The 14384-nt window shown below is 55.6% G+C and overlaps 5 protein-coding genes across 5 annotated transcripts; 2 read left to right on the top strand and 3 right to left on the bottom strand.

Moving 5' to 3' along the window:
* The first annotated feature begins 134 nt into the window (after window positions 1–134).
* On the top strand, window positions 135–3075 carry EV422DRAFT_587611 (armadillo-type protein). The gene is made up of 7 exons (XM_053073478.1): window positions 135–852; window positions 998–1181; window positions 1253–1380; window positions 1468–1719; window positions 1816–2022; window positions 2158–2724; window positions 2793–3075. The coding sequence occupies exons 1-7, from the start codon at window positions 544–546 to the stop codon at window positions 2913–2915; spliced, it is 1770 nt and encodes a 589-aa protein (XP_052925563.1). The 5' UTR covers window positions 135–543; the 3' UTR covers window positions 2916–3075.
* Window positions 3076–4694, bottom strand: EV422DRAFT_530521 (uncharacterized protein). Its single transcript, XM_053070406.1, has 5 exons — window positions 4628–4694; window positions 4198–4547; window positions 3978–4124; window positions 3489–3918; window positions 3076–3416 (listed from the first exon to the last, which is right to left on the bottom strand). The coding sequence occupies exons 2-5, from the start codon at window positions 4307–4309 to the stop codon at window positions 3317–3319; spliced, it is 789 nt and encodes a 262-aa protein (XP_052925562.1). The 5' UTR covers window positions 4310–4547; window positions 4628–4694; the 3' UTR covers window positions 3076–3316.
* A 309-nt stretch (window positions 4695–5003) lies between these two features.
* EV422DRAFT_496676 (uncharacterized protein) lies at window positions 5004–6766 on the top strand (the record flags this gene model as incomplete). The annotated part of the gene is made up of 5 exons (XM_053067895.1): window positions 5004–5115; window positions 5520–5869; window positions 5939–6142; window positions 6218–6286; window positions 6359–6766. The coding sequence occupies 5 exons, from the start codon at window positions 5004–5006 to the stop codon at window positions 6764–6766; spliced, it is 1143 nt and encodes a 380-aa protein (XP_052925561.1).
* Window positions 6767–6963: 197 nt separating this feature from the next.
* On the bottom strand, window positions 6964–9622 carry EV422DRAFT_66722 (uncharacterized protein). The gene is made up of 4 exons (XM_053074289.1): window positions 8892–9622; window positions 8729–8833; window positions 7538–8664; window positions 6964–7419 (listed from the first exon to the last, which is right to left on the bottom strand). The coding sequence occupies exons 1-4, from the start codon at window positions 9442–9444 to the stop codon at window positions 7066–7068; spliced, it is 2139 nt and encodes a 712-aa protein (XP_052925560.1). The 5' UTR covers window positions 9445–9622; the 3' UTR covers window positions 6964–7065.
* Window positions 9623–11332: 1710 nt separating this feature from the next.
* On the bottom strand, window positions 11333–13090 carry EV422DRAFT_66693 (uncharacterized protein). Its single transcript, XM_053074288.1, has 2 exons — window positions 11751–13090; window positions 11333–11668 (listed from the first exon to the last, which is right to left on the bottom strand). The coding sequence occupies exons 1-2, from the start codon at window positions 12847–12849 to the stop codon at window positions 11556–11558; spliced, it is 1212 nt and encodes a 403-aa protein (XP_052925559.1). The 5' UTR covers window positions 12850–13090; the 3' UTR covers window positions 11333–11555.
* Window positions 13091–14384: the final 1294 nt, after the last annotated feature.

Raw genomic sequence — 14384 nt, 5'->3', positions numbered from 1 at the left:
GAACGGCGCGGAAACAAGCGCGTCCCGTGACGTAAGCATGCTCCCAAACTTTCGACAGCAGTTTTCCCGTCAGACGGAAACTGACAAGCTTAACCATGCGTCTCTTTTCCGTTTTCGTTTCCGTCTGCCGTCGCCTTGATGCGAAAGTGATCCCCACGTTTCGACCGGAGTTTTTGTCTTTAAGCATGGCATATATCGCGTAAGCATAGAGAGCCAGTGTGTATATCATATTCTTTAGAGGCGCCAAATGGACCGCCACTCAAAGTGGATAGATATCGTTGACGGTTGAGGTTGTCGCCTTGTTTGAAAAGTAGGCCTGTTAAGTGATTCTTGGACGAGAGCCCGGCTTATACACAGCAGGAAGCGGTGTATTCGGGACTTTGCCCAATTTCGCCCCTTGCTGCTGCGTGCAACGGTGCTGCCTGAACATCAGCACACCAATATTCAACACGAACCGGGATCTCTGAACGCAACCAGTCTTCGATCCGCAAAACGACTGCATAGTCCCCGCAACAATAAACAACACCGAAAACCGCGGGCATCATGACAAGCTCACCCTCCGCCGCGAACACGCGGGCAGTGTTCGCCGTGTTCGAAAAGTACCAAAAAGAGCGACTGATGTTCGTGCAAACCGTCGCGGACCTAGCCTCCCGCGAAACCAACATCGAGGCTCTGCAAGGCGCGGGTGTGATGTCACTTCTGCGCCCGTTGCTGCTGGACAATGTGCCGGCGATCCAGCAGGCTGCGGCGCTGGCGTTGGGGAGATTGGCGAATTATAATGAGGAGATGGCGCAGAGTGTGGTTGATTCGGATATCTTGCCGCAGTTGGTTTATTCGTTGAGTGAGCAGAATGTGAGTGGGGGGGCGGGGGGCGGGGGGCGTGGATGCGGGTACCTCCCTTTCAGAATTTATCCAGCGCTTGGGACGGGTTTCAAAGGCAACATCTCGTTCGGAACAACACCCGCTAACAAACATCCCCCTTCGTCTCCCATCCCAGCGCTTCTACAAAAAAGCCGCAGCCTTCGTGCTCCGTGCCGTAGCCAAGCACTCCCCAGACCTCGCGCAATCCGTCGTCGACTCGGGCGCGTTGACGGCGCTCATCAGTTGTCTTGAGGAGTTTGACCCGGGGGTCAAGGAGTCTGCTGCTTGGGCGCTGGGATACATTGCTCGTCACAGTGGAGGTATGATGATAATATCTGTGTTGCTGGGCGAGTTGAACGCTGAACATTGTCTTGAAAATGGTGGTGAACAGAATTGGCACAGGCGGTGGTGGACGCGGGAGCGATCCCGTTGCTCGTGCTGTGCGTGCAGGAGCCGGAACTCTCGCTACGACGGATCGCGGCGTCGGCATTGAGCGATACCGCGAAGCATTCGCCGGAGGTATGCGTTCACTTCCCCATCCCACTTTGGGCTTTCTTACAAGCACCTTGATTGAACCCCCCCACTCGCTCTCTAACCTCTTTCAAGCTCGCCCAATGCGTCGTCGACGCCAACACGGTCCCGATCGTCGCGCCCCTCCTCGCCAACCCCGACGCCAAGCTCCGGCGCCAAGTGTGCTCCGCGCTGGCGCAGATCGCCAAGCACACGGTGGACCTGGCCGAGACGGTCGTGGACGGCGAGATCTTCCCGAGCGCGCTGGATTGCTTGAAGGATGTGGATGGGTATGTCAAGAAGAATGCGGCGACGCTGGTGTGCGAAATTGCGAAGCATACCCCGGAGGTAGGGGAGAGTCTGCGGGGGTTTATGGTGTTTTCTGCTGGGTTTGTTTTTTGTTATAACTCATCATTTACTTGATATTTTCCACCATCCCACCAGCTCGCGCAACTCATCGTCAACTCCGGAGGGATTGCGGCGGTTGTGGACTATGTCAACGAGACGCGCGGCAATGCTCGCTTGCCGGGTATCATGACGCTGGGCTACGTCGCTGCGTTCTCCGAGACGCTTGCGCTGGCGGTGATTGTTGCGAAGGGCGTTCCGCCGTTGACGCAGGCGTTGGTGATTGAGGGGGATGAGCATATCAAGGTATGATGTGGATTAAAACCTGTTCTGCGTGCGGATGGAGCTGGTGTGGACAGGAATGCTGGACTGGAGGAGAAAGCATCGAGCCCATCGTCGGATTTTTAACCCTGTATCCCTCTCCAACAAAACGAAAAACAGGCAGCATGCGCCTGGTCCCTCGGCCAGATCGGCCGGCACTCCCCCGACCACGCCAAAACGCTCGCGGACCACGCCGTCCTCTCCAAACTCCTGCGCATCCTCACCACGACCTCCTCCCCCTCGGACGACGCGTCGTCCACAACCGCAGGCGCCGACCTCAAGACCAAAACCAAACGCGCGCTCAAATGCATCCTCGAAAAAACCCTCGCGATCGAAGCCCTCGACCCGCTTCTGCAGCCCCAGACCACACCGGCGAATATCCTCAAGTACGTCGTCGGGCAGTTCGCCAAGATCCTGCCGCACGACGTGGGTGCGCGGCGCGCGTTCGTGATCAATGGCGGGTTGCAGCGCGTGCAGGAGATTGCGGGGATCTATGCGGGTGGGACGGGCGTCGGGGTGCCCGGGACGTTGGCGCAGCAGGTGGCGATGAAGGAGGGGGCCGCGGGGAGTGGGAACGGGTTGGCGGGGACGAAGATGGGGGAGTATATTAGAGCGATTAATCAGTGTTATCCGGAGGAGATTGTGAGGTATTATTCGCCGGGGTATTCGACGACGTTGTTGGAGAAGGTATGTTATTTTAGATATGTTCTTGTTGTCTGTTGTGGATTGCTGATCTGAAAACCTTTGCTTTGCAGATCGACGAGTACAGTAAGCAACAGGACCACGCAGCCACCGCGAACGCGCAACCACAGCTCCCCAAACTGCCTTCAACCGACCAGCTGCAGACCACCACGCAGGCTCAGGGTATAACGGCATAACAGCACGGACGTCTTCCTCCATCTTCATCCAACGGATACTACCCAATGTCCTCCCAGCATTTACAAACCCGCCCACCCGTCCCTTTCGTGCGCAAGACACATTAAACCCCGTATAGCCAATGTTCCGATAAACGTTTTTCTTATGGACTTCGAATGAGATAATGGTCTGATTTCAGCACTGAAGAGGAAATATGAGGTAGATTGTTGAAGTGAAAGTACTGAGTGGCGCTGCTTTGAAAAAAGCCTGCCGTGTGATGCGATGCATTACTGTAAGAGATTGGGGTGAAGTTGGTGATGATACGGGTTCTGTTCTGAAAGCATGTTCTGAAGACGTGTGCGATTGTTACGAGGGTAGTGAGCGGTGGGAGGGTTATTCCCCCACCAGACGAAACATTGTCCGTTCACCATCCTCTGCTTTTGGTGAACTTCCATTGTATTACCGTGCCGATGAAGGCGATGAGCACCATCGAGCCGAGCATGAGGCCTACTTGCCAAGTCAATCTGAACGGATGAAAACAGCGAGCGGTCAGTGCAAAAGCGATGAAAACGTCGAGCATCAAATCGAATACTCACACGAAACTCGTATGACTATAATTCTCCGGCTTGACCAGAAACGCGCCAAAACTCTCCACAAGCCCCGTCCTCACAAAACAGTCAATGCCAAACATCAAACTATAAGCCCCCGCGATACTCGTCGCAACAATCAATGCCCGTTTCTGCAAGAAGCCCGCCGCAAACAACCCGAGGCCGGTGGTGATGGCCAAAAGGATGATACGACCATTTGATGAGTCGATGATGCCCCCGCTTTGCCAGGAGAGGAGGAACATCCCGAATAGGAAGCCAGCGCCGGCGCCGAGGAAGACGATGCCGAGACGCCAGAGACAGATGGCGAGGCCGCCGCCGACGACGCCGCAGGCGAGGGACCCGAGGAGGATGGTGGTGGAGTGGTTGGGGTAGCCGCTGGAGGGCTCGACGTTGACGAGGATGAGGTAGCCAGCGAGGGCTGTGGGAGGGGTTTGAATGGGATGGGTGGGGAGTGATGGGATGGGTGGGGGGACGTACCGGTGATGAAGAACCCGGCGCAGAAGAGGGTGAGTTTCCATAACCGCTCGCCTAGAAGCAGGAGGTAGACGCCGAGAGCGATGGTGATGGCGCCTAGGACAGCGCGCTGGGCGACGAGTTCGCCCGCATGGCCGAAGCCATTCAGAACTGGAGGAATGAACGTAGATGGGGGACTTGAACTTTACAGTTTTCTACATCGTTCGAGCATTATGAGACTCACTGTTATCACTCGTCGAGTTTTGTGCAGCGGCTGGCGCTGCGAGATATAGGAGGGCAAAAAGCAGCAGAGCCAGCCGGCGCGGACCGACGGCGAAAGTAGGCCGAGCAATCATGGATTGGTGTTTATGTGTTACGAGAATGTATGAGGAAAGGTGAAGATCAGACGTGTCAAGGATTACGGAATAAATCCACTTGTACAGAGGGGATTCGCGTTTGCGAAAGGAATGCCGGTCTTAAATGAGGAAGCTTAAATACTGTCGGAAAGGAATGTTCTCTACAGATTAAGCCATTGACAGAAGATGTCTTGGCGCAGACGGACAAGTAATAAGACTCGGGACCGCGAAGACGAGGCTGTGAGTGAAAAGGAGGTCACGGATCTGCTGCCAAGACCAGAAGACAGGGCTGTCCGAAAGGGAGATTTCGCCGCTTACGTGAAAGACGCGCTGTCAATAATCTGTCAATGCGATTTTAGGCCCCCGTCAGTCAAAAGAGGCATACCCTCCCTGATGAGAACGCAAAAGCTCCATGATGGGATGAGAAGCCGCGCGTGGGTTGAAGGAGCAAAGTGGCGCAGCAGAAGATGATGAGTCATGGGCCATGAGTCACCGCCCACTCCGCTCTCTCCCCCTCCTCCTTCTCCCTTTTCTCGCTCTCCGCTTGGTCGCCCCCCCGCAACCACCGCCGCCCCCAAAGCATATATATACCCTCTAGATCTACACTCACGCCCCTTCCTCGTACTTGCGGTCCATATCCGTCTCTCGCACTGAAAACCCCCATCCCCTCCGCAACACACCCCCAAACGCAAGGATGTCCGCCTCCCTACTCAACAAGTCCCTCGCCAGTCTTGGGGAACCTAGAGCTTCTACCCCGCAACCAGACAACACCGACGACACTCGTGTTCTTGGTTATGACCCGCTTCGTATGTATTGGAACCAGGAGGGGGGCCCGAGCGGTGGCGTGTGGAACCAGAACGCGAGCAAAGCGAGTGGAACCAGAGCGCGAGCAAAGCGAGTGGAATGCTTGAGGATGGGGCCGAAGGCCCAGGGATGCTTGAGTTCGCGAGCGAAGCGAGCGTGGGTGTTGAACTGCAAGGAGCGAAGCGAGCTGCGACCGAAGGAAGCGATCTGGGTCTGTTCAAGGCAGCCCCGCTGCGCGAGCTTTAATCATCTCGGTGATGGTTGATGATTGATGGTTGATGATTGATGGTTGATGATTGATGGTCGATGGATGATGATCGATGGCTGATGGATGATGATGGTTGATGATAGTTGCTAGTTCGCTGTCGCTCACTATTCGCCGTCGCTCATACTCGTTTTTATTCAGTCCCACCCCAAATCCTGCAAATGGAGTACCCCCTAACCCCCACAGCCATCGAAACAATCCGCAAAGGCCGCAAAGCTGCCTCCGACATCATCCGTAAATACGACGACCGTCTCCTCGTCGTCGTCGGCCCATGCAGCATCCACGACGTCGACGCCGCCATCGACTACGCCAAGAGGTTGAAACCGCTTGCGGACGAGCTGCAGGACGATTTGCTGATTGTGATGCGCACCTACTTTGAAAAGCCGCGCACGACTGTTGGGTGGAAGGGGCTTATCAATGACCCGGATATGGATGGGTCGTTCCAGATCAATAAGGGCTTAAGGATTGCTCGTGGGTTGCTTTGCACTCTGGTAAGAGAACCCCCCGCTTTCATACATATTGGGGAAACATCACCCTAAACCCCATGTCTCCTTCGGTAGTCCGACCTAGGCCTCCCAGTAGGCGGCGAGCTCCTCGACACCATCTCCCCGCAATTTCTCGGCGATCTCCTCACATGGGGCGCGATCGGCGCACGTACCACCGAGTCGCAGCTGCATCGCGAGCTGGCGTCTGGATGCAGTTTCCCCGTTGGGTTCAAGAATGGGACGGATGGAGGGATCACTGTTGCTATTGATGCTATGACGGTATGTCTTCGGTTCATCTGGGGAGGGTTACTTTGTTGCTGATACCGACATGTCCACTCTCTCACGTACATGTAGTCCGCAGCAAACCCCCACCACTTCCTCGGCGTAACCAAACAAGGCCTCGCAGCCATCACAAAAACAAAGGTAAAAAAAAACACCCGTTCCACCTCCCCATCACCACCACCCCGCATCTAACCCCGTCCCCACCCACCGCAGGGCAACCCAACAACCCACATAATCCTCCGCGGCGGCACATCCGGCCCCAACTTTTCCCCCACCCACATCCACACCATCCGCACCACCCTCACAACCTCCGCCAAACCCGCCTCCATCATGGTCGACTGCTCCCACGGCAACTCGCTCAAAGACCACCGCAACCAACCCGCCGTCGCCGAATCCATCGCGTCCCAACTCGAGGGCGGTGAGAGGGACATTGTCGGGGTTATGGTCGAGAGTAATATCGGGGAGGGGGCTCAGAAGGTGCCGAAGGAAGGGCCCGCGGGGTTGAAGTATGGGGTTAGCATTACGGATGCGTGTATTGGGTGGGAGGATACGGTCAAGGTGCTGAGGAGATTGGCGGAGGCTACTGGGAAGAGGAGGAGGGCGGCGGCTGGTGGGCAATGAGAAGGCACGTTTTGCAGTGCAGGAGTTCGTTGACGCATTTGATGGGCCGGGTGTTGAATGGTCCAAAAGACGCGCATTGTAGGCTAGTTCAATCATTTCGACGGCTGTGATACATTCATCGACGCGTGCGTGACATGCGCTCTGTAACGTAGCGCAGCGGGTGTACGGGCGTACACTGTACAGTAGGCTAGCGCCGCTTACCCACCCATCCTAGCTAGACTGCCCCTATCTAGCCGCGCTATCCCCACCGTCATTGTATCTACTTGCTTTCGCTCAATCTCCATTACTTCTGTTCGTCATTAACTCACGGGTGTATGGGTGACCGCGGCCGGTGCTCCCCTCGAGCCCGGGGTCTCCCGTCTGAATGGCCACAGCCCATATATCCTCTGACTCAACGTCTCGTCCACCGTCGGCTCACCACCACGCACCGCCGTCTTCCCTCCCCCACCATCATCCGCATCATCCCGCACCCCCCTCGCCAACACACCACTCGACAACACAATCACATCCTCGCTGGCGCCGCTGCCGGTGGGGAGCAAGGACGCGACATACGCCGCCGTCGCCGCATCCACCGCCAGTGAATCTGAATCTGAATCCGAGTCGAGCCCGAGGGAGGATACGTCGATTGTGTCCAAGAACGTGTGCACCGCCGTCTGCGGAAAAAAAATAAAATCAAAAAACAAATCACCCCCACATCCACATCCCCAAAAAGGCCATCAGCCAACTCCGCCGTTCTGTAATGCATGCAATGAGAAAAGCACACTCACGTACCATGGTCGTAACACAGTACCCCCAGTGGCCCTGCGGCCTGTGGGCGAACCAGAAGCGCTGGATGTATTTAAGCGTGCTGGGCAGGCGCGGCGGGTTGGTTTTCACGACGATGTAGATGAGGAGGGGGAGGAGCATATCCGCGCCGCCTCCGCGGGTCGACTCCTCCCGGGGTTTGAAGCACGCCGTCAGCCGGTCCGCTACGACCTGGATGGCTCTCACGAAGGCGTCCAGCTTTTCGCGGGGGGTCACGGCCCGCTCGGCGGTCAGGAGCTCGACGCCCGCCCTGCGTATCGTGACTCGCAACGCCGCGCGGTCGATGGTGTCGTCGGGGAGACCCAGATGCGGCAGCCCGAAGCCGCTGACGGCCAGGAAGGCCATTTTGCGGTGTGAGCGCAGATCGTTGGTTTGTTCCTCGGCGAGGACGGAGGCGTAGAGGGGCGCGTGGGCGAGGGTGAGGGTGTAGGTGTCGATGGCGCGGACGAGGGTTTCTGTGGGTGATGTATCCGTTGGGGATGTCGGGAAAAAGAGGGTGGGTAGCGAGGCGCTACACAGTGCGCGCATCCGGTTCAAAAATGCGGCGTGTTGGGCGGCTAGTTGGTCGGACGAGAACGGGGTGGTGGCCGTTATGGCGCGTTTGACGTCGATGGCGAGGTATCGGTCGATTTCCTCGACGACGCGGGCGAAACGCGGGTCGGTGGAGGATTGGAGGAGGAGGTGGTGGGTGGGATCGGTGGACAGATGGGGGATGGATGTGAGTGACACAGTCGAGGTGGGGGGTTTGGTGGTGAAGAGGTTGGGGAGGTTGGGGAGATTCGGGAGATTGGGAAGGGTGTTGAGGATGTTGGAGGGTACGGTTGTAAGGTCGAAGCTGAGGGAGGGGAGGGTGAGGAGGGTGGTGTTGTAGGAGGGCGTTGATTGGAGGGGCGGTCGTCGGTGCGGGTGTTGCTGGTTCCGTCGTCGTTGGCTCCCTGACCCTCGATTTTGAAGGTCGTCGTTGAGGATGGGCCGTTTCATGAGGATCACTTTGATGGAGGTATGGTCGTCTAATGGGTATGCGTCGCCAATGTCGGATAAAAGCTCGATGGACGGAAAGTCGTCGACTGTCGTTGCTTCTACATCGAATGTGTCTAGATCCAAAGATCATTACAAGGACTTTCACACATCTGGAACTGAGCGACATGTCACGCTTACCCCACACGGAAACGGACACGTTCCCTCCTCCCACCGTCTTGCGCCGCAACTCCTCGTCCGTAGGCCTGTCACCAATGATGATCAACCTAGACCCCTTCATAAGCGCTACGCCAGGTTAAAAAGAGGGCCATCGATCACATCTGCACAGCGCCATGATCTTTACCTCGAATCCCACCTAGCGACAGGAGCTGATTTGGATAATCCGGGCGGTTGACAAACACATGATGTTCGAAAAATACGACCGAAAGACCACTCTCGCTGATGCTACTGAGAGCCGCCGCGAGAGGCAAGAAGAGGCAGGCTTTTCCGGATGCGAGGAGTGGTAGGAAGTCTGCGGTTACTTCTGTTTTGTCGCGGAGTGCTTTCAGGACGTAGTGGGTGCTAAGCTCGGTGTCGACGTCTGGGGTCGTGGAGACGGCGGAGAGGGTGGAGGAGGTTCGCATGGGGGGAGAGTGGGGTAGGTGGGAATGAGGAGGTATCTGCTGTTGTTCTGCACGCGGTGGTTGTGGAGATTGGCCGGTGCTGGTGGCATGTGGTGGGTGTTCTCTAACCTCCATTTTCATCGTCATCATCGTTGACACACGATTTTGGACGGGGACGTTTGGCAGCGGCTTTCCCGTCAGCGGGTCCACCTGCACATCTCCTTGGGAGTTCAAGTCGTCGATATCGTTGAGGTGCAGTGTTACTTCTGGAGGATCTCCGCTTTCGGCGGACATCCTGTGACGGCGCAGGCGAAGGACAACCGCTGAGGCCGGACGCAAACAAAAAATACGGCCGCTCAAGACCTGACGAGAGAAAAGAGTAGGACACTGGGACTACAAGTATCTGAGGAATTGTGCAGTATGTTAGGCAGCACGATTGCTTGTTCGAAAAAGCCCCCGAAATGGTTGAGGGGGTGACAAAAGTTCTGCAAACGCGTCACGCCCCATTCTTCGCCCAACTTAAAAGCCATGCCCTGGCCACCCGTCGTTTGCCCCCAAACTTTTACCATGCCTCAGCATACCCCCAAAGACAAAAGGACTGCCATCAGTGCTCACCATCGCGCCTTTCAAGGACATAGCAGAACTTGAGAACGTCTCCATTGCGACCGTCTCCCGCATTGTCAAGCAATTCACCGAAACTGGCTCCTACGAGGCCCGTCCGCGCTCCGGCCGCCCTCCCAAGCTCTCTGAGAACGACTCCCATTATTTGCTCCGGCTCACCACTCGCACAGCTGAGGAGCGGCGCACTCCTTTGCCCGATGTGACCCAACAGCTCAATGCTGGGCGCTCCGATCCTGTCTCCAAGCGTACCATTCAGCGATGTTTGGATGTTCTGGGTCTTCGGTGGGTCTGGGCAGTCAAAAAGCCTCGTCTCCTGCCCCAACACATCCAGGCACGGGTTGACTTTGCTAGGGAGTATCAGGCGTGGACTGCTGCAGAGTGGTCTCACATTGTGTGGACTAACGAAACCTCTTGGGAGTTGGGGAAAGAGGGCCGAGTCCTCGTCTGGAGGCACGACAGGGAGCGTCTGCACCCAGATTGCCTTCAAGAGAAGCGGTCGGACCCCGTGGCAGATCCATCATGTTTTGGGGCTGCTTTTTAGGTGACAATTCTGGCCCCCTCGCTGCTCTCCGCGGTACAATGGATTCCGACATTTTTTGTGGGATCCTTCAGCAGCACTTCATTCCCTGGATTGTGCAGGACAATCCCCAAGATGAGGCCTGGATTTTTCAACAAGACAACTCACCGGTTCATACCTCACGCAAATCAAAGGAATTTTTTGTGGAATGGCTCATCCCTGTCATGCCGTGGCCTGCAAAAAGCCCAGATTTGAACCCGATCGAGAATCTTTGGGCCATTCTCAAGCGTCGGGTGCAAGCACGGCGCCCACAAACCCTCAACAAGCTGGAAACGTTGGTAAAGGAGGAATGGGCTAGTTTAGATGCTCAGATGTTGCGAATCCGAATCATACGAGAGAAGCGTGGCGCACCTCCAACCACGCGCGTGGGCTTTCATGATTCAATTCAACAAGTTGATGATGATGATGATTGATGTTTGTTTTGGACGTGGATCATCCCGTGCGACTGACTGAGCGTATGTAACAATACAGCCAACGAAGGGGACGGGACGGCTTTGGACGTTCTCAAATCAGGGAGCTATGTACTAGCTATGCCTAAGTAGATCTATGTAGAGGCCGCTGGACAACCGTCAGCCGAGCACATTGTGACTGGCCGGCCTGCCTCTTGAGTCTTGCCTTTGGTTCCGGTGCGTCGCCAACCGGGGTGTCATCGCATTGGGTGCCCAAAGGTCATAAGCGTTCAGCGACCGAAAGTGTCGAATGCGTCCAAGCCCTCCCTCATCGCTGGCCGGATGAAGCGTTTCTTCATACAACAGCGGCATCAACCCACTGTGTTTTTCAATGATACCAGCCTCTTCGGATCTCACGCTCGTCCCTCTAAGATCTAGTTCGCCCTATTGACAGTAGCCCTTTTAACAATAGCAGTCAATAGGCTGTTTATGACGGACCGACCGAGAGCTGAGACTCCACAAAGGATGGAATCCATTGCATCTGATGCTCTTTCTGTTTACCTCTTATTGGCTCTACTTTATGTTTGCAGCTATAGGGGAGAGAGAATGGACAATGTTCTATTACTGTAAAATTAATAGAATTACGCTTTGCGGCCGACTGGTTGGTTTGGGGAAGCACAGCCAATCAAAAAATTGCAATAGATTCATAAGTGGAATTATAAAGTCACGGCCCCATGTGTGTCCAACAAAATCCGGTGTGCGATTAACGACTTCCGGTGTGCGATTAACGAAATCCAGTGTGCCGTCTAGGCGCCGCCCTAAAGATAAGCGGCGGGAATGTTTGCAGGTACCCCATAGGTGTCCACTCGACCATAGTACTCTTTGGCCACATCCGCACGAAGTTTCCTCACCGCCTCCCCCAACCCGACCTCTGCGAAAATTGGCGGGGCAAATGTCAGCGCATGAAAAATGATAATGTTGAAGAAGTAAGATTTGTGAAACTTTGGTGTTACCTTCTAGATGGCCCAACTCTGCATCGATGCTCTCGAGCTCCGCCTCCATATCCAGCACGGTTTGACGCAGTTCATCAGGATCCACGTCTGGGTCACGTTGGTCATCATCTATCTCCCCGCCGCCACGCATGTGGCGGAAGACTGCACATTGGAAATGGTGCTGCCAGAGTATCGGGTCCGGAAAGTAGTCCACCAGTGGCTCGCCGTCCGGAAACGCGCCGTCGGGAAGGCGCAATGGCTGTCTATGGTGGTCCGAAGCGTGGTATTCAGGCGAGATGCCAAAAAAACAGGGGCGGCCATCTAAGTTTGCCACTGCCCACTCTCCACGGTCAAAGGCGTCGTGCAAGTCACGGGTAGCCAAGAATCCATTCCTCACGTCGTCGATGCCGGCTGCGCCAAGGTTTTCCAATATGTGATCCCTTACGGCTGGGGGAAGGGAACCGACGACCTGATTTTTCTTCCATGCGAAAGGGATAATGTGACAGCCCCGGAGTGAATTCAGGTTGGTGGTTCCGGTGACTACGCAGTAGCGGTCACGCTGTATGATATTCTCGCGAGAACGGATATCACGGTTCAGTACAGTATGTGAACATAAAGCTGGATACACGCGTCCGAGCTTGGCCAGCCCCTTGCCCCAGCCGCTGCAGTTGCGCACGGACACTGACTCAATCACTGGTGTATCTAGGTTTATGTTCACATACTGTACGTCCTGTGCGTTGACGAGCAACGTGTCGCGGGGTGAGCCTGGGCGCGATGTTGTGAGAGAGGCGGTGGGCGTACCCTTTCGACTCGGCGGAAACAAGCGGGGCGTTTCGGAAGGGTAGACGAAGTGAACCGGCGAGGTTGCGGTGAGAGTGTACACGCCTCCATAGACAATGGCATCGCTGGTAAGTGCTGCAACCACTTCACCGGTGCGTTTCAGTGTGAGGAAAATGTCCGAGGACAGGTGAATGGCACCCCCTGAGATAATCTCGAGGAATATTCCAAGCTCGTCGGCGCGGCGGCCCGAGGCGGACGCAGGGACGGCGACGTATGTAGAAGACGAGTCGGTGAGGACGTATATGGCAGCGCTTTTCACGCGAGGAACAGGAGGGGCCATTTTGGACTCGGGCACGAAAGGAGGAGTAGTAGAGAAGGCTGAGCAAGCAAGGTCGAGAGACAGATGATGGGACAGACGGAGGGGCGAGGAATGGGAGAAACCAAAGACTTGGGGCCGCGGGCGGGAGAGTCTATTCTCACAACGTTTATCACCTGTATGAAGACTAAAGAGGAAGGAGAAAGCTACTACATACAACGGACTCCGACATGTAGGAAGGGAAGAAAACAATAAACTACAGCAGGGTCACGTGGGTGCATGCTTCTCTCACAGTAACTCAATTTCAAGAGCTCACTCAAGAGCTTGTTGGCGCCCTTCTCAAGATTCAAGCAGAACCAACAAACATGACTTTTGCACACAACCCCGCCGCCTGGCTGATGGCCCTCCTAACGCGCCGGCCGGCTCGCGCAATCGCCCTGCTGTTCGTCTTGGGCATATTCTTGAGGACGCGCTACGGCATCGCTGGGAACAGAAACCTTTGGGAAGGTTCAAGAGGCCAAGCGAGAGGAGTGAGGTAAGAGAGGAAGCGCAACCCTAACCGCCGACTGACGGCGTTTGACAGCGCGTTTCTTCTCAATCCCGCCGCTTAGTTTGCGTTGAAAGCCAGCCTCCCGCTCCCTTGCCAGCGTCGCTTCTCCCGACTCTCGTCGTGTAAAGAATGAGACGGGTCACACTCCCCGTCTGGGGCCTTTTAGCTAGTGGTTGCTGGTGGGGACTGCTTCCAGCTGTCGTAGTCTCAGCGGCGCTAGCAAGTTCAAAGAGGAGCGCTTCCCCATATTGCAACATCCCGGCGTCGGCCTCTTCTCAATATTTGCAGCAGACAGGACAACGACATCTGCAACATCCCATTCAGAGCCGTTGAAATCTGCAACTGCACCAAGCTACCTCCACGGACGCATCCCCTCTGGTCAAACACTCAAGCTTCCTTTTTTGGACGCGGAAGAGTCTTCAGTCCATGTAGAGCCGTTGAATCCGCATACGGAAATTCCCACGCAGCTCTGGCAAGGGACGACAAACAACAGGAGTACAATGGGATGGGATCTCAGCCGACTATAGCCGATTGCTTGTTCCACGCCCGAGAGCAAGAAGCTTCCAAATTTCGGTGAGCACCTCATCTGGAAGTAGTTGAAGCATCTTCCGCTTGAGCACTTCGCCCAATTCCGTCTTGGAACCCTAGGATGCGTAAGCAATTCGATACTGCAGTCGGCAGAAAAAGATGTCTTTCCTACAGACGTGGTAGGACAATAGGTAACGTCGGCGGAGGGTAGAATCGCTCTGTTGTCAGGATGGCTTCTGTGGCGAGGTTCGTCGTCTTTTCTTTGAGGTGAAGTGTTTCCCTTGCGCCTTACGCTGCACGGCACTCTGCTTACAATTGTTGTCTCTCGAGGTTGTTGTGCTCGAGTTGCCCTTCCCGTGGGGATGCAAATGTCAGATGATTGGAGGATTTCGTGCCACACTTCATCTCAACTACGCTTCTTACGTCCCAGCTCGTCCCAGCGTCCCCACACCAGACAGCAAACAAATCAATCACATAGATC

Source organism: Fimicolochytrium jonesii (assembly GCF_025526975.1).
Source record: "Fimicolochytrium jonesii strain JEL569 chromosome Unknown EV422scaffold_12, whole genome shotgun sequence".
In the NCBI taxonomy this organism is placed as follows: domain Eukaryota; kingdom Fungi; phylum Chytridiomycota; class Chytridiomycetes; order Spizellomycetales; family Powellomycetaceae; genus Fimicolochytrium; species Fimicolochytrium jonesii.
This window is presented reverse-complemented; position numbering and strand designations above follow the sequence as displayed.

Excerpts from the sequence above, each read along its gene's own strand:
- EV422DRAFT_587611 (XM_053073478.1), top strand. The coding sequence starts at position 544 with ATGACAAGCTCACCCTCCGCCGCGAACACGCGGGCAGTGTTCGCCGTG. Across the intron at positions 853-997 it reads ATTCGTTGAGTGAGCAGAAT|CGCTTCTACAAAAAAGCCGC; the intron begins GTGAGTGGGGGG and ends CTCCCATCCCAG. Across the intron at positions 1,182-1,252 it reads CATTGCTCGTCACAGTGGAG|AATTGGCACAGGCGGTGGTG; the intron begins GTATGATGATAA and ends GGTGGTGAACAG.
- EV422DRAFT_530521 (XM_053070406.1), bottom strand. The coding sequence starts at position 4,309 with ATGATTGCTCGGCCTACTTTCGCCGTCGGTCCGCGCCGGCTGGCTCTG. Across the intron at positions 4,125-4,197 it reads AAACTCGACGAGTGATAACA|TTCTGAATGGCTTCGGCCAT; the intron begins GTGAGTCTCATA and ends TCATTCCTCCAG. Across the intron at positions 3,919-3,977 it reads CGCCGGGTTCTTCATCACCG|CCCTCGCTGGCTACCTCATC; the intron begins GTACGTCCCCCC and ends CCCCTCCCACAG.
- EV422DRAFT_66722 (XM_053074289.1), bottom strand. The coding sequence starts at position 9,444 with ATGTCCGCCGAAAGCGGAGATCCTCCAGAAGTAACACTGCACCTCAAC. Across the intron at positions 8,834-8,891 it reads GTCGCTAGGTGGGATTCGAG|CGCTTATGAAGGGGTCTAGG; the intron begins GTAAAGATCATG and ends AACCTGGCGTAG. Across the intron at positions 7,420-7,537 it reads GGTACTGTGTTACGACCATG|ACGGCGGTGCACACGTTCTT; the intron begins GTACGTGAGTGT and ends TTTTTTCCGCAG.
- EV422DRAFT_66693 (XM_053074288.1), bottom strand. The coding sequence starts at position 12,849 with ATGGCCCCTCCTGTTCCTCGCGTGAAAAGCGCTGCCATATACGTCCTC. Across the intron at positions 11,669-11,750 it reads AGAGTTGGGCCATCTAGAAG|AGGTCGGGTTGGGGGAGGCG; the intron begins GTAACACCAAAG and ends CAATTTTCGCAG.